The sequence below is a fragment of the Phodopus roborovskii genome, unplaced genomic scaffold, assembly GCF_943737965.1.
Source record: "Phodopus roborovskii unplaced genomic scaffold, PHOROB, whole genome shotgun sequence".
NCBI lineage: Eukaryota > Metazoa > Chordata > Mammalia > Rodentia > Cricetidae > Phodopus > Phodopus roborovskii.
The window spans coordinates 1,292,501-1,312,953 of NW_026126588.1; the positions used below are offsets into that span (position 1 = coordinate 1,292,501).

Sequence of the window (20,453 nt, forward strand, 5' to 3'; positions counted from 1 at the left end):
CCACCCCGCTAATACATACCAGCCCCCTCCCCGGGGCAGGCAGGCAGAGATACCCGGGCTCCCAAACATCCAGGACATGCTTGTCTCCTGGGCTTAGAAAACTTGCTGACAGCCTGACTTGTCAGTGCCTGTGTGAAGAACTGAGTGGGGAGGGGTAGGGAGCCAGGAGCTTGTGTCTGGGCAATGTTGATGTCACTGTTCTAGGATCCCAGCCACTCCTTTAGCGCTGTATCTAAAAAAGCAAAATGGGATGGGATGGGCTTGCAGAGGCTCCCCCACCCTAGAAGAAGGGGGCCCCTGGGCATGTGGGAAGGGTCTCCTCCAGGTGGGAGTGGTCCCCAGATCTGACAGGCTCATCCATCACTGTGATGAGAGCCCCCCACCCAGGCGCACAGCTGCGGTGTGCATAGTAGAAGCTGCCTGCCTCCACTGCCGCCGCGAGGAGGAGGAGGGAAGAGGGAGGGAGTCGTGCTGCGTGTCTGGGTCTGGCTGTGTGTGTTTGCGCGTGTGCGTGCGTGCGTGCATGCGTGTGTTTACTGAGAGAAGGCATGCAGCCCTATGGAAGCTGGGCCGGGAGCAGAGAAGCTGCAGCTGCAGAGGCCACCACGACAGCTCCAGGGGCTGACAGGCCCTGGGAGGGGGTGGCGGCAGTGTGGGGGCCAGATGGCACCGCCGAAGCCAACGGCACCCCTCTCTGCCCGCCCCCTCGGGCTCCCTCCCAGGCTCTGGGGAACAAACAGCTGGCCTTCCAGCAGCAGCTCCTGCAGATGCAACAGTTGCAGCAACAGCACTTGCTCAACCTGCAGAGGCAGGGGCTGGTCAGCCTGCAGCCCAGCCAAGCCTCGGGGCCCCTCCAGGCCCTCCCGCAAGGTGAGCAATGCCCCACCCTGCCCCCAGCCCACAGCTTCCACCAGGCCCTGGGTGAGGCGCAGACTCTGTGTTGTGCTCCCAGCCAGCCTCTCTCTCCTGCAGCAGCCGTGTGCCCGACAGACCTGCCTCAGCTGTGGAAAGGCGAGGGTGCCCCAGGGCAGCCTGCCGAGGACAGCGGCAGGCAGGAGGGGCTGGACCTCGCCAGCACAGCTGCCACCGCTACCTCGTTCGCCAGCCCCCCCAAGGTCTCCCCACCCCTCTCCCACCACCCCTTACCCAATGGACAGCCCACTGTGCTCACATCTCGGAGAGACAGGTATGGATGGCCCTAGGGTGTAGCACGTGCCAGGGCCCTGCTCTGGGTTGTACCTGGAACCCCAAGGGTGGCAGCGTGGGGGGGGGGCTGGGAGGGAGGGAGGGAGGGGCTGGAGCTCAGGGACCCAGGAATACAGAATGGGAAGCCAGCAGACAAAAGCTGGGCTCAGGGCTGCTGAGGAGGGGCCGGGCGGGCTCTGACCACTGTCTCTCTCCTCCCCTTCTAGCTCCTCCCACGAGGAGACCCCCAGCTCCCACCCCCTTTATGGACATGGAGAATGCAAATGGCCAGGCTGTGAGACCCTGTGTGAAGACCTGGGCCAGTTTATCAAGTAGGTGTGACCCAGCCTCTCCCTGCAGGGGCCCTCTCTGTCCAGCCTGCTACCTGTGCAGCCTGCTACGGGTCCCTCTTGTCACCTGTGGTTCTGATTTCCCGGCAGCCGGGAGCCTAGCTCTGCCTCCGCTTGTCCCTCCCACCCCCATAGTTCTTCTGGCAGCTTCCCCCCCCCACACCCGCCCACCCCAGAACAGGGATGTCAGTGGAGGAAGCCTATCTCTCCACATCCCGGAGTGACGGCCTAAGACGGCCAGCCGAGGACAGGCAGGGTGGGAGGCAGACAGGCGGCTGGCAGCAGGCGGCCAGCCGCCACCACAGTGCCAAGCTCTGTCACTGACTGATTAACTCCGCTGTCTCCCGGACCCTTGCAGCATCAGGGTCAAACAAATTGTTTTCACGCTTCGTCAGAGGTTTACTTAATTAGTTCATTTGCAATTAGATCTCTCTGTAGCCGCCTTAGCTGAGACATCAAAGGAGGCTCTCAATTGCTGTCCCTTTTGTCCCACCCAGTTCTCTTTGTATCTTATTCTGTCTGCTTTTCTGGCTAAGGGCTGGCTGACAGAGTTGGGGTTGGAGGATGGGTTGGAGAGGTGAAGTAAGAAAGCCCAGGGCTCACTCTCTTCCCTGATCTCCTCTCTAAGACACCTCAACACAGAACACGCTTTGGATGACCGGAGCACGGCCCAATGCCGCGTGCAGATGCAGGTGGTCCAACAGCTGGAGATCCAGGTGTGATCCAAGGGTGTGCAGGAAGAGCACACAGGGCAGGGAGGGTCCTGGGGGCGGGGGCCCTGTCACCAGAGCCAACATCTTATGCTCTCAGGGTCTTAATCACCACAGCGTGCGGTGAGGGCCAGTGAGTTGTGAGGGTAAACTGAGTTTGCGGCTGTGTGTTCAGGGAAGTGTTACACGGTGTGTAAACACAAGGTAATGTGAATGGCGAGTGTACAGGCCCGCTGTGGGCCATGCTTTCCTCAGAGCAGCCCGCCAGGCCTGCGCTAACACTGTCCCCGTGAGACACTGGCACGGAGAGCCTGGATAACTTTCAAGTGGCCACTCCGTGAATGGAGTAACTGCGGTCAGAACCTGCATGGGGTCAGTCAGCCAGCCATGTTTAACCATCTCTGGCTCCTAGGGTGCCCTGGGAGAGAGGGGAGTTGTAAAAGATGTATCAACTTTATGAATGAAGGAAGTGAGTCATTCATCCATTCCCACACACCTCTTCAGTACTGAACCAGGCCGGCTCTGGGGTGTGGTTCAGCCACAGATTCTGCCTCCTGTGAGGAGGAAGGGCACATAGTTGCCCATGTGTCAGGATGGTAAAGGCCGAGCCGAGGATGCCTATGGAGAAAGGGAGAGAGCATCCCATCCTGGCCCTGTGGGTGTGGAGGTCCAGAGGGCAAAGAATGGCTGAGTGAGGCCTTCAGAAAGTTTTCACAAGTGAGACACAGAGGGGGTAAATACCTCTGTGTGTGTGTGAGAGAGAGTGTGTGTGTGTAAGACAGTATGAGTATGCATATGCCTGTGGTTGTATGTATGTGAGTGTGAAGTGTGTGAATGTATGTGAGTGTATATATGTGAATGTGTGTGTGAGAGAGTGTATATGGGTGTATATGTGTGTGATTGTATGTATGTGAGTATGTGTGTGAGTGTGTGTATGTATGTTTGAGTATATGTGAATGTGTATGTGAGTGTATATATGTGTGATTGTATGTGTGTGAGAGTATACATGTGTATGTACATGGGTGTGTGTGAGTGTGTGAGTATATGTGTGTGTGAATGTGTGTGAGTGTATATATGTATAAGTGTGTATAGGTATATGAGTGTGTGAGTGTATGTGTGTGTGTACATGAGTGTGTGTGTGAGAGTGTGAGTGTATATATGTGTGTGATTGTATGTGTGAGTATATATATGTGTATGTGTGTGAGAGTATATATGTGTATGTACATGGGTGTGTGTGAGTGTGTGAGTATATGTGTGTGTGAATGTGTGTGAGTGTATATATGTATAAGTGTGTATAGGTATATGAGTGTGTGAGTGTATGTGTGTGTGTACATGAGTGTGTGTGTGAGAGTGTGAGTGTATATATGTGTGTGATTGTATGTGTGAGTATATATATGTGTATGTGTGTGAGAGTATATATGTGTATGTACATGGGTGTGTGTGAGTGTGTGAGTATATGTGTGTGTGAATGTGTGTGAGTGTATATATGTGTATATATGTATAAGTGTGTGTACATGAGTGTGTGTGTGTGAGTGTATATGTATAAGTGTGTGTATATGAGTGTGTAAGTGTATGTGTGTACATGAGTGTGTGTGAGAGTGTGAGTGTATATATGTGTGTGATTGTATGTGTGAGCATATATATATGTGTGTGAATTGTGTGAGTGTATATGTGTGTGTGTACATGAGTGTGAGTGTATGTGTGTGAGAGTGTGTGAGTGTGTGAATGTGTGTGTGTGTGTGTGTGAGTGTCGGGGCTCTCTGAGGAGCACTCTGGTCGAGGACGGCGGCGTGTAGGCATGAGGACCCATTTGTGTCCCCTCACTGTGCCTTCCTTGCCTGCGCTTTTTCACAGCTCGCCAAGGAGAGCGAGCGGCTGCAGGCCATGATGGCCCATCTGCACATGCGGCCTTCAGAGCCCAAGCCCTTCAGTCAGCCAGTGAGTACCCACTTCTGTGCATGCCTTGAGCCCTTCCCCAGCACACCCTGGCCTCCAGGGGACAGCTCCCGCGGTCCCCGTGCTCACAGCTGAACCCAGTCCCTGGCTCCTCGTTCTCCAAGGTGACCGTCTCTGCAGACCCATTCCCAGATGGCCTCGTGCATCCCCCGACTTCAGCCGCTGCCCCTGTCACACCCCTGCGACCCCCTGGTCTGGGCTCTGCCTCTTTGCATAGTGGGGGCCCTGCCCGCAGGAGAAGCAGCGACAAATTCTGCTCCCCCATCTCCTCAGGTGAGGCTGCTTTTGGGAGGTTTCCCCCGGGAGGGTCCCCAATCTGGCTGCCTCACTTTCTTCCTGTCTCCCCCAGAACTTGCCCAGAATCATGAGTTCTACAAGAATGCTGACGTCAGACCCCCGTTCACCTATGCCTCCCTTATTCGCCAGGTAAGTGGGGGCGGCAGGGAGGGTGAGGGAGGCAAGCTAGCTGCACCGGGGCCTCTGAGCCCTGACCATAGGCCTCTGCTTCCAGGAGGGCCCTGGGACCCTCCCATCTGGTCTTCCTCCTGCGGGCTGTAGCTTAGTTTGCCCGCAGCTCAGAGTTTATCCCCATTCGTTTTTCTGTCTGGATCCACAGTGTCGTGCTGATTTCTGCACACACACCCTTAGCCTCCTCCCTCTCTGTTCCTTCTCTCCTGTCCATAAGCCTCAGGGTTAGTGCTCACATGACACATGTGTCTGTGCTGTGGAACTTCCCACGGGTGTGCGTTCTCTCACATTCCCTGGGTGCAAATTCCCAACCACCTCAAGAATGGCGCTTACTTGCTTCCCCTAGATAGGGCACAGGAAGCCGTTTCCCCCTCACCCCCAACCCCAGAAGAGGGTGGGTGTCCCATGTGCACATGGGCAACCCCTGGAGCTGGGCTCCCAGTATCCTCAGCCCATTAGCTCATTGGCCTTGCGGGACACCCAGCCCCTCCCAAAGACTCCTGCATCCACCCATGTGGTCCACACACACTGCAGTGGGTCTCGCCCTTAGGGGTGAGTGGCGGGCTACATAGGAGGGGGAAATGCAGGGCTGTGAGCCCTGCAGGTGTATGCTGAGGGTCTCCTTGCCCTTTCCTTGCCTGCAGGCCATTCTGGAAACTCCAGATAGGCAGCTGACTCTGAATGAGATCTATAACTGGTTTACCAGGATGTTCGCCTATTTCCGAAGAAACACTGCCACCTGGAAGGTAAGCCCCCCCCCCACTTCTTAAGCCTCCACATCCCATTGAGACCCAGGCTGCCTAACCATCCCGTCAGCCATTCTGCAGAAATAGCCCAGCACCCCCCCACACACACACACTTCTTAGCCCCCCAGCCATCTCTGCAGCCCTAACACATACTCTGCAGCGTATTCATTACTGCGCGTTTGTAAGTCAGGGACTTGCCGTATTGCCCAGGCTGGTCTTCAGACCCTGGGTTCAAATGCTCACGTTGTCCCCGCCTCCCTGAGTGCCGGGATCACAAATGTCAGTCACCACAGCCACTCAGGGATTTATTTGCTTTTAATGACCTTGGCCAGCCTTATACTGTCTTTAATGGGAAGAAGTTACTTCTCTCCTCTGTGCCAGCCCTGTGAGACAGGGGCCTCTGAAGGATGAATTCTGGGTAGCAGGTCCTGGGGTGCATCCACAGGTATATACTTCATGGATCTAGATTCCATAACTAAAGGCTCCTATGATGTCAGGGAGGGGGTCACAAGCATACTGGCCCAGATACATGGGTGGACTGAGGCCCAGGGACCATTCCCAGGGACACAAATGGGTACTCACACACGCAGCAGGGAGGTAATTGTCTATCCAATTAGTCATTGAACACTTTCAGCCTGAAGCATTTTCCTAGGAGACCGAAGGAATGCAAGACCCTAGGAAAAATGGGACACAGAGATGTGGGCTGAGACACTAAACCATTCTATAGTCAAGATGTGTGCCCACCCCTTGTTTGGGGCCTGGCACTGTGCAGCAAGGTGGGAAGGTGGTGTATAAATTGAGGAGGAGGAGGGAAAGGAGGAGGAGGAGTATTGGCCCCTTAAGGAAGTCTAGACACAGGAGAGGGCGTCCCTATCTCAGAACTCTAATTGTATCCCTGGCTCTCGGGTCCCCCTGCTGGCCAGTGAGAAAAATGCAGCGAAACCGACACCCTCCCGCTGTGTGACTGTTCTCTCAACACGTGTAACCAAAGCCCCGGGGCCATCGCACTAAGCACTGGGTGCGGTCTGCAGTTACCCAGCCTTTTTACCTTAGTAATGTAGAAAGGGCTACCAGAAGTACCTGTCATGTCATCTTCCCTTTCCTATGCCAAGCTCCCAAAGCTTAGGGAGACTGTGTGGCTGGGGCAGCCATTCTGATTGGCTGTGGGTGATGTCACTTCCTGGCAACCACAGTCCTGCTCTCTTTTTGAGCCAACATGGCATTCTGTGACCACCTGTTCCCGCCTCCAAACTCCAGGCCAGGTTGGAAGGCAGGCTTTACAAATGACACAATCCTATACCCTAAAGTTTAATACAGTGTAGCGCCTGGTTTCTTTGTGGGAGCTGGTTCCCTGGCTTTGTTGGTTTCTCAGTGGCCGTGTTAAAACAGCTTGGCCGCCATCTCTGTTTCATCTTTCCCACACACTGGTCCAGATACACAGTATGCCCGTGTGGTTACCACCTGTACCACCCAGGGGCACCACACTGCCCCCGGCTGGTCAGGCTATCTTGGCTTGAGATCAACATTTTCTTTTAGAGTGTTTTTCAGCCAGCCAGCCTCGGTCATGTTATTGGGGAAAATGTAGCCTTGGTTCCTTCCCTCTGTTTCAGTTCCATCTCCCTCTACTTTATTTGGGTTTCTTAGTCTTCATCCCCACCCCTTCTGGTCCCCATCCATAGGTGATGCTGTATACTTTCGACCCAGGGCACCCAGGCTCGGGAGTGGGTGTGGGCCAGGCCAGCTGCCGTTTCCTGGGGACAGAGCTACCATCTGCCAAGCTGATGGTCCTCACCAGCCTCTCTCATGTCCGTCCCTCCTAGGGCCTGTGTTGTGAGCCCACCCTTTTGTTTACGCAGCCTCCGCCAGACCCCTTAAATTGCCGTTAATGTTTCAGCGTAACGAATTAGTCTCTCATCACGAATCAGGCTTCGAAACGAGGGAAAAAGCCCCGGCGAGGCCACCCTCGGAAATTGGGGTCATTCTCATTTGCAAAGCGGAGGATCGGAGCCCCGTAATGCGGGCAAATTTATTCCGAGGCAGGAGCCCCGGCGTGATTAGGCCCTTTGTAATTATCGCTCCGTGAGATTCCACTCCAGCCGCCCGCCTCCCTCGTGGATTAGCAAGCGAGTCGGAAAAATACACAGGATTTAATTAGAGGCAAATTAAAATTGGTAATGAAATCGGGCCAGTTGCAAGAGGCAAGAGTTGGATGGGAGAGAGGGAGAGGGGATCTCCAGGGGCACCCACTGCCCGCCCTGCCCGCATCCTTCCCCATTTAGAAATGTAAAGAGGAGACAGGGATGGGGAGAATTGGAGGAGGCTGGTGGGGGACAGGTAATGGGGACAGGACTGGGACTGGTGGGGAGAGACAGAAAAACTTAAGAGTAGAGAGTTATGGGGGTAGGGCCAAGGTGCCTGGGGACAGGAGGTGGGTAGGTCAGGGCCCTGGCCCAGGCTTCCAGAGGGAATTAGGCCCAGCAACCCCTGCCCATGTGTCCTACCACCCAGGTGACCCAATTTCTAAAGTGCTAGTGCTAGGAATCGGTGGTGCTAACAGGGTGACACCCTCCCTCGTGTTTTCTCACAGCTTGAGCCTTTAGGTTGCCCTTTCAAGTTAGCCGTTTCTTTCACGTGTATGTGTTGGGCTCCACTGTATGCCTGTCTGTTCAGAGCCACAGCTCGAAGCCTCAGACTCCATAGCGTTCAATAAAGGCAGTGAGGGCCATGAATTGGTGGAGGAAGTTGTTTGCAAGCCCAGAGTTGCTTATAAGCCTGAGGAATAGAGCCCCAGCTTCTCTAAGCCACCGGGGTCCATGTTAAATCTTAAAATCAGAAGCCAGGAGGCTGCAGAAATGGTTCAGCGGTTAAGATAAGAGCACTGGCTGCTCTTCCAGAGGACCCAGGTTCAATTCCCAGTACCCACATGGCAGCTCACAACTGTCTGTAACTCCAGTTGCAGGGGATCCAAAACACTCACATGGACATCCTGCAGGCAAAACACCAATGCACATTTTTAAAAAATCAGAAGTCAGAAATGGTTGCTGCCAGGGTGGGCAAAGAAGCGGTTTTATTTCATTAGTGTAGTATTTTCTCTTCCTTCTGTTGGGGCAGGGCCTCTTTGTGTAGTCCTGGGCCTTTTTACGAAGTCCTGGCTGGCCTGGAACTCCTATATAGACCAGGTTGGCCTCTGCCTTTCATACTGGGGAATAAACTCACGTGGCACCACGCCCGATTCAAGACAACATTTTCTAAGATGAGGCAGAAGTGGGTAGACCCTGCAGGAAGGGCAGTGAGAGCCATCCCTCTTGCTGTCCCTGGGCTGGGTAGGTGGTGGTGGTTCGCTGGAGTGAGGGTGAACCCCATCTATTCCATCCCCAGAATGCTGTGCGCCACAACCTCAGCCTGCATAAGTGTTTCGTCCGAGTGGAGAACGTCAAGGGGGCCGTGTGGACCGTGGACGAGCGGGAATATCAGAAACGGAGACCACCAAAGATGACAGGGTATGTGGGTCCCAGCTGGGTGAGCTGTACTCAAGCCAGACCCTGTGTCTCAAGGACACCCGGCTCCAAATGCTACCCTAAAAAGGGAACGTGGCTGTCAAACGTAGAGGAGACCGGTGCTGGGCAATTTGCATGGGCATGATTGACAGGGCAGGGATAGTGTTGAGGTCTCCTGTTCTCGCTTCTGACTCAGAGAAGCAGTCACGTGGGGGGGGGGGGCAGAGTGCCGGAGAGGTGACTCCCACAGGAATGGCCAGAGGATGTGGACCGAGGCGATAGCTGTTACCTGTACTGCTCCCAGTCATAGGAGGAGAAGCCTGGGCCCTGCCTCTATTGGATGGAGAGGGAAGAGGCTGGCAGGAAGCCACACAGCAGGTTGGTTGGTGGCAGAGCTGGGTCCAGGACCTGGTATCACATCACCACACCATAGGTCAGACTGTGGCTTCTCACATCAGCCCGAGGCCCCTGCTCAGGGGAGGCCTGAAGTAGGCTTAGATAACTTTTTTTTTTTTTTTAAAGATTTATTATTTATTATGTATGAGTGCTGTCTGCATGTATGCCTGCAGGCCAGAAGAGGGCACCATATCCAATTATAGATGGTTGTGAGCCACCGTGTGGTTGCTGGGGATTAAACTCAGGACCTCTGGTTATGAGCCAGTGCTTGTAACCGCTGAGCCATCTCTCCAGCTCCAGGCTAAGGCTCCGTTAGTACCCAATGCTTCTTCTACCCAAGCATAGCCTTGCTGTGCAGCTGCAGGGCATTAGGTGCAGGATAAGACTGAGAAATACCCTACATGCACCCATTTGCCACCTTTGCACTTGGTAGTGTCATCTCATTACCGGCCTGGGCCCTGGTGCATCCCTGTCTCTCCCCCCGTAGTGTGAGCCCTGAGAGCTCTGTAGGAGGCAGCAGCCCCAGCCTTGGCTTCCCCAGCGCCTCTGGCTTCTGCAGCAGAAGGGCCCTCTTGGTGAATGGTGTTCCTGGGGACAGGTCTGAGCACATGGCCCCTCTGTCCTAAGCTCAAGAGTTCCAGAAAGTGGACTTCGTGTATAAGGAGCAGTATAAGCTCTAGGTCAGGCTTTGTTTGCCAAATGTTAAGAAACAGGCATGGTGGGACAGCACTATTCCTAGCACTTAAGAGGTCGAAGCTGGAGGGTCAGGAGTTCAAGACCAGCCTCAGCCACAGGCACTTCAGCAACCAACCTGGGCTATGAGAGACCCTGTTTCTTTTTCTTTTCGTTTTTGTTTGTTTTTGAGACAGGGTTTTTCTATTTAGCACTGGCTTTCCTGGAATTTACTCTGTAGACTAGGCTACCCTAAAACTCAGAGATCTACCTGCCTCTGCCTCCTGAGTGCTGAGATTAAAGACATGTCCCTCAGCTGAGACCGTGGAGTGAGGGGGGAGAGAGAGAGAGAGAATGATGAGAGAGAATATTCTGGGAGTACTGACCCTGCTTTCCAGCTGTCAGCCCATCAGCTCTAAGGTGGGCAGTCTCTGCCCCCTGCCCGGCCATGTTCTTTAAGAACAGAGAAGAACAGGAAGAACCCAGCTGTGGCCTGTCCTGTAGCAATGGGAGAATGAGGTGCCGTTGGGGCTGTCATGTGCCAACCAGTGAGTTGAGGTCACCTCTCTCCCCAGGAGCCCCACCCTGGTGAAGAACATGATCTCGGGCCTCAGTTACGGTGCCCTTAACGCCAGCTACCAGGTGACTGAGCCCACCCGCTCCCCCTGCCTTGACTTCTCCCCCAGCGGATGGGGGAGGTGGGAGGGAGGGTCACACCACTCCCCTTTCCCGGCCTCAGCCCTCCCTCTGCCCTACTCCAACTCGGTAGCTGTGTGCACCTCTGATTTCCAGCCCGGGTTTGGGAAGGGTGGGGATGGCACATGCAGGCTGGTACAGCCAGTGGAGTCCCTTCCCTCCGCCCATCAGACTCCCTCCGTCCCCAGGTGGGAGGGGCCATTGCTAGGCTGGAAGTTTTCCAGGGAAGCTGGGTGGTGGGGTGGAGTTCTGGCTGGTGTATATGGGGGGGGCAGTTGTTTCCAAGGTAGAGCAGTGTGCCATCTCCCTGCCAATGGGGAAGGGTCTCCACCACTGACAGACCCCGCTCTGTGCTGCAGGCTGCCCTGGCAGAGAGCAGCTTCCCCCTCCTCAGCAGTCCTGGCATGCTGAACCCTGGCTCAGCCAGCAGCCTTCTGCCCCTCAGCCAGGATGACATGGGTGCCCCTGGGGAGCCACTGCCGAGCAACGGGAGCAGCAGCCCCCCTCGCCTCTCCCCTCCTCAGTACAGGTGAGCTCACGCAAGCCCTCAGAGGCGGAAGGTGGCGCATCCGGCCCGCAACATCTCTGTGCAGTGGTCCCTTCTTCATCCCCATGATGCTCCCGCCTCAGCCGCCCTCTCTCACCCCGTCCTCCTCCTTCCCCATGGCTCCTCCCACTTCTCCCCCTCAGGTCTCCTTACACAAAGCCTGGGCGTGGTCAGGCCTCAGATGGTGGGATCCTGGCGGGGTCCCGGGCTTCTGCAGGGAGGGGAGCCCTGGCACCCACTCCTGTCACCCTTCCCATCAGCCACCAGGTGCAAGTGAAGGAGGAACCTGCTGAGGCAGAGGAGGACAGGCGGCCGGGGCCTCCGCTCGGCGCCCCCAACCCCAGCACTGTGGGGCCTCCGGAAGACAGGGACCTGGAGGAGGACCTGCCAGGAGAAGACATGTCCTAAGGGCTGGATGGGCAGGCAGGGCGGGCCAAGACCCTGCCGCCCAGTCCAGACCCCAGCCCACCCACCCCACTCTACAGCCCCTCCAACCTCAAGGCACTTCGGGGACTCAAGACGGGGGGACCTGGGCCAGCAGCTCCCCAAGCCACCTGACTGACAGACGCCTGGGGACAGGCACATCCCTGCCCCCTGAGAGGACACAAAACCCTTGGCCCGGGACCCGTAGAGGACATGGAGGGCCCAGACCCTCTCAGCCCCTCCCCTGTATCCCAACCACCACCACCACCAGCAGCAGCAGGGCCCTCCCCCCCCCCAGCGCTCCCCTCCAGGGCCCCTTAGCACAGGGGAGACCCGCAGGCGGGGCTGAGCCACCCTCATATCCCTGACCAGAGGTCCCTTCCTGGTTCATCTTCCCTTGACCTTTCCGGACTGTGAAGATGCTAATGTTCTCCAGCCCCAGCAACCCACTCCGTGGGGCAGCCCAGGCCCAAGCTGCTGGGGTGTGGCAAGCTGTGCCCTGCCCTCCTCCCCCGACCTGAGACAGGACCCAGACTAAGCAGGCCTCCACCTGTTTGCTGGGTGTGCCTGTGGCACCCCAACTCGGAGGAAGCACCGAGGGACCCCGTGCTGAGCACCTTCAGAGCTGTGTGCGGAGGTGGCCTCTGGCCCGGGCATCACACTATGGGAGAAAGCCAGGCAGGAACCATCGTCAGCCCCGCCTGCAAACCCCTACACTGGGGTCCTCTCACCCCTCAGTACCTGTCCCCCAGTTAAACGGATGACCAAAGACCTTTCTTATGCCGGAAGCAAAAACCAAATCTTTTTGTTGGCTTTTTCCTTTGTCGACTCCCGAGCACCCTGCCCCGCCCCCACCTTGCACCCTGGCCCCAGGCTGGAAGCCGTCCCCTCCACTTAAGTTATTGTTTAAAACCAAAGTTTACAGTGTCTGTTGGTGGCAAGACCCTCTCCAAACCCCCCCCCCAGGGTCCAGGGGTCCTGCCCACTTGCCCTCTGCTCTTACCCTGCCTAAGGAGAAGGGGGAGGGCGGAATCCTGCCCCCAACCCCGGGCTGTTTTCTGGGGGCTCTTCAGACCCCTGCATAGGACCAAGTCCCCATCATGCTGGGAGTGTGGATTCTAGCAGAAGAGCTGGAAAGTTGGAGACTCTGTGGACCCCCTATGGGGACCCACAACCCAAGGCCGAAGACTGGGTGTCAGGAATGCCCTGGAGCACCCTGCGATGGCCCCTACCCTGAGAAAGACTCTGGATATTTCCCAGGAGAACCCCACGTTCACCACCAACCCTGTTCCCACCCCACACAAGCCACCCTCCTGAGAGGCAAGGGGCCCCGGCCTTCCCCGAGTATCCCCACCTGTGTTCCGTTTGACCAGCACAGAATATTAAAGTCCTCTATTTACCGGGCCCTGTGTGTGTCGCCAAGGCGAGGGAGGGGAGGGCCCCTGGAGTCAGAAGATTTGCCGAGGACAGGAGGGGCAGGCCTGTGAACCTGCCTGTGGGGCACAGGTCATCCTGGGTCCCTCACAGCTGGCACTCTGCACGAACCGGGTCCTGTCACAATGTCATTGCTGCCAGGGCATTCTCAGACGTGGCCTCTGCTGCCAATGTGGCTAGTGGGCTGTCCACACATGGTGCCCACCTAAGCCGTCATGCTGCCTGGGTAGGCGTGTGTGCGTCCTGACACGACAGGGCTGGTTACTGTGGGCCCTGCGGTGCGTGTGTCTGCAGTGGCCTAGGGCAGGTGGCTCTGGGTTCAGGGGACCCTGGAGAATGAGAGAAGCGACATAACTGTTAGTGCCAAGGTGAGTTCTGCCCTGGGTGACACCCGCACTGCTCACTGGGCCTTCACCTGCAGATCTCCCACACTAGTGTCTGTCAGCTGCCATGCGTGGAGCCGGAGGGCACAGAGAAGCAGAGCTGCAAACAGCCATGCGCAAGCTCAACCTCCGACTCCAAAGACTGCAGCTGTGGGAGCGGTTGGCCTGTGACCTCGCCGCCTACCCCCTTATTTGCTTCTGACTCTGGCTCGCTGACCCTCGCTCCCTCGCCTGAGTAACCGCCAAACTCTCTGTACACTCGGCAAGAGTCAGAGATGGACTCCTGTGTCTGTCCATACACACACACACACACACACACACACACACACACACACACACCATCAAGAGAGGAACAGGCATCACTTGGAGACGGACGGACGGACGGAAGCTGCTTACCCTGCCGGGCAGCACTGCTCATCACCTGGCCCATCACAAAGGCAGTGTGACTCTAGACGGCACCTTCTGCGGTCAAACTTTACTGTGACCTTTGTCTCCTTTCCCCTCTCCTGGCCCAAAGGCCCTAGGAGAATCCAGAGCTGCCAAGCTTATACCTCCCTTACCCTAGCCCTGCAAAAATAGGCTCTGCTCTAAGCCATTCCCAGTGACAGCCTGCTTACTCCAGACCCTAAAAGGGACAAGATGCATCCTCCCCACTCCCAGCTTTGTACTCAGGACAGCTCTCCCAGCAGTCTAACTTCAGTTTCTCCTGCTTCAACTAGAATCCTAGTATTTTGTTTTTTGGGTTTGTTTGTTTGTTTGTTGTTTGTTTTTTAATTCCCATTCTTCCAAAGAGTGGTGGCAATGCTTATCAGTTTGTGAAGTAAGCTAAAGGTCTACCTTGGGTGCTAAAGAAGACTTTTCTACGGTATGCAACATAGAAAGTTTCTAGGATCACTGAGCTCAGACACTCACCTTGTGTTTGAGTCAGGGTTTTCTTATATAGCCCTGGCTGTACTGGAACTTAGTAGAGACTCAGAGAAGCCTATTGGTTCTATCAGTGCTAAGATTACAGACATGGGACACAGTTTGCCTTGCCTGTCAGTCACTTTCCCATCAGGAAGTCCTCCATGCTGTCTAGCTTCTTTCCTTCCTTTTTTAGGTATAATATTTTACCTGTTAAGTGCATCATGTAAGTACCGGGTACCTGCAGAAGCCAGAAAAGAACCTCAGATCCCCCAGGAAATGGAGTTAGAGACGGTTATGGACTACCATGTGACTGCTGGGAACCAAACTCCAGCCCTCCAGCCAGTGCTAACCCTGAGCCTTCTTCCCAGCCTGCATTCACCCTTGTTGACTGGGTTGGCTGTGGCCAGTGGCTCGTCCTGATCATAGGGTCCCTGCCCTGGTGGAGAAGCTCTTGGGAGCCTGACTGGGAGGTAGGCGAAGGTCTGGCTGCACACCCAAGGCCTTCTCCCAGAACTCCTGTTGCCCACGGCCGGCAGAGGGCGCTTCAGACAAAGCGGACCCGCTGCTGGGGGCGCGAAGAGGGTGGAGCCAACGACTTTGAACCCTACCCCTTGCCCAGCCTGGGGAGAAAGAGTTCCCTTTGCTGATTGATGGGGCCTTCCAGATTCTTCCAACATGTGAGTTATGAAGCAGCCTACAGAAAATCGAAAAGAAGGAGGAAGAATGGGGACCCGAAGTCAGAGACTCCTACAGCTGTTCACTCATCAAAAGGAAGGATGAATTCTAACAGTCATAAATACTAACCTCTAACAAGTGGCCTATACTTTGTAGTCCCAATGCTGAGAGGCAGGAGGATCAGGTATTCAAGGACGTTCTGGTTCATATAGTCCTGGGTCAGTCTGGGTTACATGAGAACCTGTGTCAAAACTAACCCTCAAAAAAAGTATTAACATTTAATGATTTTACTGTGTCCTGCATGCTTCTAGAAGCCCTGTGTTTCTTCCCTACAACTCTAGTTAGGTACTGTATCCCCGTTTCTCAGGCAGGGAAACTGAGGCACGGTCTAATTAACTAGCAGGTGGTTCAGAAGACATGGTTGCTTGTGCCTCTGGTTTTAGCATCATTTAGGAGGCTGAGCAGAAGGACCACCAATGAGTTCAAGGCTAGCCTGGGCTACAGAATGTGAAGAGAAGGTAGGGGCCAAATTTGCGCCCGTATGCACGCGCGAGCACACACACACACACACACACACTGCTTCACACACACACACACACACACACACACACTGCTTCACACACACACACACACACACACACACACACACACTGCTTCTCTGGGGAAACTCAGCAGAGAAATTGAGGTACAGGGAGCTCAGAGGCGAGATGTAGACAGTGGTTTTCTGAGCCCCCAGCTGACTTTCTTCTCCAGGCTGAATGAGGTAAACCAGGGTTTGCAGCAAAGCAAGGCCGAACCGCCCTGAGGAATTAAGCACACAGGGCCCTCTGCAGCGCCTCAGGCAGGGCAGACAAAGAGAGCCTTGTCTGAAGTGGGAGCTGACAGCCCAGCTTGTGCGGGTACACCCGTCATTGATTGGTTTACACCCAGAGGCCCCTTCCACAGGCTGCAGAGCAGTCCCAGCCCTCAGGCCTGGTCCCCTTCCCTGGCCTCAGGATCAAACGTTTAGAAAAACAGGGCTAGAGAGACGGCTCATGGGGGTAAGGGCACTTCCGGCCAAGCCTGACAACCTGAGTTCAATCTCCAGAAACCCACAGCGGTGGAAGGAGAGAACTAACTCTTCTGTGATCTGCATACTCCCCCAGCTTTGTAAAATAAATAAATGATGTAAAAAACAAAGTTTAGAAAGACAATCGGTCCCTGTGCCTGCCGGGTCTGAAAGGTCCATTATCCTAACAGAGGGTCCAGGCAGGCATGGGGTTGGCCACCCACTAGGTAGCTGAGCTAACTGGCAGTGCCAAGGTAGGATGGGTGTATCCTCCAACCAAGGTCACTTCTTCCCTGGGACCTGGATTGGCCCAAAATGCCTGCTGTGGGGAAGGCTGTGGGCAGGACGGTCACAAAGGCATCTGTCGGGGTGGAGTTGCTTCTATGACCTAGATATAGATGGAGATAGGCAAAGCCCATGCCGTTCAGGGCAATAAGCTGAGCAGTGCTAATTGTTAGTTCAAGGGGAGGGGGGGGATCTCAGGTGTGCTACAGTTTCCAGGACAGCAAAGAAAACCACTAAGCAAGGACCCTGTAGCAGGACCAATGGCAGAGATACAATGAAAAGAATAAAGGTGTGGGGGAGGGGGGACAGTGCTTACATTTATAGCATCTGTGGCAACATTCTATCAGGTGTATAGGTGTGACAGAAACTTAAGGAATCTGCAATAGTGACAAAAACTCAGGATCTGGCTGTCTTCCAGGGGAAGGGTGTGTGCGTGCGTGTGTGTGTGTGTGTGTGTGTGTGTGTGTGTGTGTGTGTGTGTTGGGGAGGGGACCCAGGGGTTCCTGGTATGCGCTAATGTCATTCGAACATTTGAACAAGGGTCATACCGTTACCCTAGCTGGAATGTTTTGTTTTCAGAACAAAAGGAGACTGAGGCAGGAGGATAGAAAGTTGCAGGTCAGCCGTCTCAACATGCATGATCCTTTCTCAAAACATAATAAATGCAAATAAGGAAAGAAGCCAGGCAGTGAGGCCCACACCTTTAGTCCCAGCACTCAGGAGGCAGAGCCCGCAGATCTCTTGAGTTCGAGGGTGACTTAGTAGGTGAAGTTTCTCAGCTGAACCTGAGTTCAATCACTGGGACCTACATTGAGAAGCAACTCCTGGAAGTTGCCCTCTGACCTCCACAAGTGATGCATGCACACACGCAATAAATAAACATACGAGTAACTGTGAGGAGACTTTGAAAAAATAAAAATAAAGAGCTGAGCTGGACTGGTAGAGGTGGCACATACACCTGTAATCTCTTAGCTTAGGGGCAAAAACGGGAGAATCCAGGAGTTTAAGTCCAGCCTTGGCTCTACAGCAAGTCTGAGGCCAGCCTGGGCTACGTGAGACCCTGTGTCAAGGGGAAGAGGAGGGAGGGGCAGGGACAGACTTGGTGGTAGATGCTTGCAATCTATTGACTCGGGAGGCAGAGGACCTGGAAGACAGCTAGGGCCGTCTGTGAATGTCTTGTCTCCAAAAGAGCCAACCGAGGCTGGCAAGAAGGCTCAGCAGGGAGGGGCTGCCAAGATCTGAAATCCCCAGGACCCACATGGTCAAAAGAGAGAACCTACTGGCACAGGCTGCTCTCAGACCTCTCCATGCACACAGTTTTATGCATCCTCCCCACCAAAAAAAAAAAAAAAAAAAAAAAAAATGATGAAAGACTTCACCCAAGTTGAGATGTAGCCCAGTGGCTGGGCTAAAGCCTCGCACATTCTGTTCCCACTGCAGGAGGAGGAAAAGGAAGTTATTCCAAAGTGTGAAGCCTACATCACAGGGAGAATCCCTACCCACTCAAGTCAGGACAAAGATTACATGTCACCCGGACTTGAAGACAGTAGAACACCCAGCTCACATCTGACCCACATATTACTATGGAGCAGGAGCTGTGACTACGAAGGAACGGCAGTGAATCTCAAGACAGCCAGGAGAGAGGGATAGCCCAGGCCAAGGCCCCGCCCCTAGAGGCAGAAGCCCTGAATGGCACCCCAGGAAGATTTCATTCCTTTGTCAAGAATGGGATTCTGAGTTTGCAAGGGCCAGGCCTCCCTCCTTTTCAGACCATCTCTTTCACCACCCACCGCCCCCTACTCTCTCCACCCTTCCTACCCCCACACCCGATCCTACCCCCCCCCCCAGACTAAGGAAGCTCTGCTCAAAATCCAGCTCAATACAAAACACTCAGGAAGAGGAATGAAACCCTGGGGTGGCCTGGAAATCATCACTGGGCATTTGGAGGGGAGGAAATGGGGAGGGAGTCCCTTCCACCAACAAAGGCCTGAGCATAATGGGCACTCTGGAAACTGCATGGCTCTCTGACACTTGGAGCTCCTGTGGCAGGCAGGGAGGGGATGCTTAGCATCAGCAGTGTGAAGGAGCTTCCAAGTCCCCCTCCAGGGACCTGTCCCCTACACAGCCTCCAAGTCCCCCTCCAGGGACCTGTCCCCTACACAGCCTCCAAGTCCCCCTCCAGGACCTGTTCCAAGTCCCCCTCCAGGGACCTGTCCCCTACACAGCCTCCAAGTCCCCCTCCAGGACCTGTCCCCTACACAGCCTCCAAGTCCCCCTCCAGGACCTGTCCCCTACACAGCCCCCAAGTCCCCCTCCAGGGACCCGTCACCTCTCCTACAGTGGCCATGTGCCACCCTGCACCACCTTCGTCTCCCACACTTGCCCTCCTCCTGCCCCAGGTCTCTCTGAGAGAAGCTGGCTGTCCCTGCTGTCTCCAGAAAGCCCTCCAAGCGGCCACTCAGTTCCTAGCGGCCACAGGTCTGCCACCAACCCAGGCCTGATCTTGCATCTGTTTCAGGGACGACCTCAAGCTGGATCATGTGTCTTTTTCTGTCCCAGAGCATACAGTCAGTTTTAGGAGTATTGACTGAGCCTGCTTTACTCCCAGGGGCAGGGTTAACCGAGCCTGCTTCACACCTAGAGGGGGCAGGGGATAGGGCTTGCTGCACAGGCCTGGGGACCCAAGTTTGATCCCCCAGAACCCACGTTAAAAAGAAAGAAAGAAAGAAAGAAAGAAGGAAGGAAGGAAGGAAGGAAGGAAGGAAGGAAAAATGGCAGGCATGATATGTACTTAAATCCACACAGAGGCAGACAGGAATCCTCCCTGTCAGGCTCCCTGTTCAGCCATACCCAGGGGAGCTAGAGCTCCAGGCTGGAAAGATAGCCTCATCTGAAGAACTACGTGGACAGCTTCTGAGGAAAAACAGCTGGCACACATGTGCACACGCACGCACACAAAACTTAAAAGACTTAAAAGTGACATTCTCCTTCCCCGTCCCCACCAAAGAAAAGAACTTATTCCAGTGCCCTCTAGGCAGCTTTCCATGGGAAGAGTCCTTCTTGACACTTCCAAGCACCTTAATTATTTAAGAGGCCTCCTATAAAGAGTGTTATTAATATATGACGGCAAAGGCAGCAGAGAAGGGGCAGATAAATAATGGAATGTAGCGGGCCAGTCACTCAACACATTCAAAATTTATTGAGACTGTCCTGTGTAAGACACTGATGAGGTCTTAAAATATAAAATTGGTTAGACAGTCTCTCTCCCCACAGCACCAGGGAGCCAGGTGACAAGCAGAAGCCGGAGAAGGGACCTGGGAGAGGCTCTGTCTGTAACTCCGTGGGCATCTGAGCTGAGTGACAGGAGATAGCTAGGCAGAGGGAAGCGTCCAGAAGGGAGTCTGCTTCAGAATGAGGTGCCTGGTAAGAGAGTTGGGGACAGAGAACTCAGCCTGGACAGGTATGCAATATGTGTGTGTGATACGTGTGCACCACCGTGTGTGTAATATGTGTGCACCACTGTGTGTGTGATATGTGTGCACCACTGTGTGTGTGATATGTGTGCACCATTGTGTGTGTGTGATACATGTGCACCACAGCGCACAGTCAGAGATGCTTCCACGTGTTGAGGCGGGGTCTCTCTTGCCTTCCTCTCCCTCTGTGCCTTTTGTCCTCCAGGACTCCAAGCTGTCTGGCCCTGGGCTTCCTTCACCTCCCTCTGCAGCAGGAGTACTGGCTTACAGATGTTGGTCACCGCATCTCGCAAAATTTTTGTGTGTTCCAGGGATTGGATTCTGATCATTACAATGGACAGCGAGTGCTCGTATCCAACAAGCCTGTTCATTTTGTTGTTTGGTTTTGAAACAGACTCTGGCCAACTTGTCCTCAAGGATAGCGGTGAAATGCTGGTCCTGATGCCAAGTGCTGACACTTTTGGCTCCTCCTCCTCTTGGTTTTTTGTTTTGTTTGCTTGTTTTGTTTGAAGACAGGATCTCACTATGTAGTCCTGGCTGGTCTAGAACTCACTATATAATAGGACTAGCCTTCAACCGCTGCCCCTAACCCCAAGTGCTGGA

At 54.7% G+C, this 20,453-nt stretch overlaps 1 protein-coding gene across 5 annotated transcripts in view; it reads left to right on the forward strand.

Annotated features, from left to right (window-relative positions):
• Foxp4 (forkhead box P4) overlaps positions 1-11,825 on the forward strand; it is a 53,803-nt gene extending 41,978 nt beyond the window's left edge. For 2 of the 5 annotated variants that reach the window (XM_051204307.1, XM_051204308.1), the window contains exons 6-17: positions 723-870; positions 973-1,186; positions 1,413-1,517; positions 2,164-2,251; positions 4,100-4,183; positions 4,273-4,474; positions 4,551-4,627; positions 5,314-5,415; positions 8,794-8,915; positions 10,556-10,622; positions 11,036-11,205; positions 11,484-11,825. In XM_051204307.1, the coding sequence (XP_051060264.1) occupies positions 723-870; positions 973-1,186; positions 1,413-1,517; positions 2,164-2,251; positions 4,100-4,183; positions 4,273-4,474; positions 4,551-4,627; positions 5,314-5,415; positions 8,794-8,915; positions 10,556-10,622; positions 11,036-11,205; positions 11,484-11,631 (1,527 nt within the window). In that variant the 3' untranslated portion in view covers positions 11,632-11,825. The remainder of the gene's footprint in view (positions 1-722; positions 871-972; positions 1,187-1,412; positions 1,518-2,163; positions 2,252-4,099; positions 4,184-4,272; positions 4,475-4,550; positions 4,628-5,313; positions 5,416-8,793; positions 8,916-10,555; positions 10,623-11,035; positions 11,206-11,483) is intronic. The other 3 variants (XM_051204311.1, XM_051204309.1, XM_051204312.1) reach the window with 3 other exon arrangements.
• Positions 11,826-20,453: the final 8,628 nt, after the last annotated feature.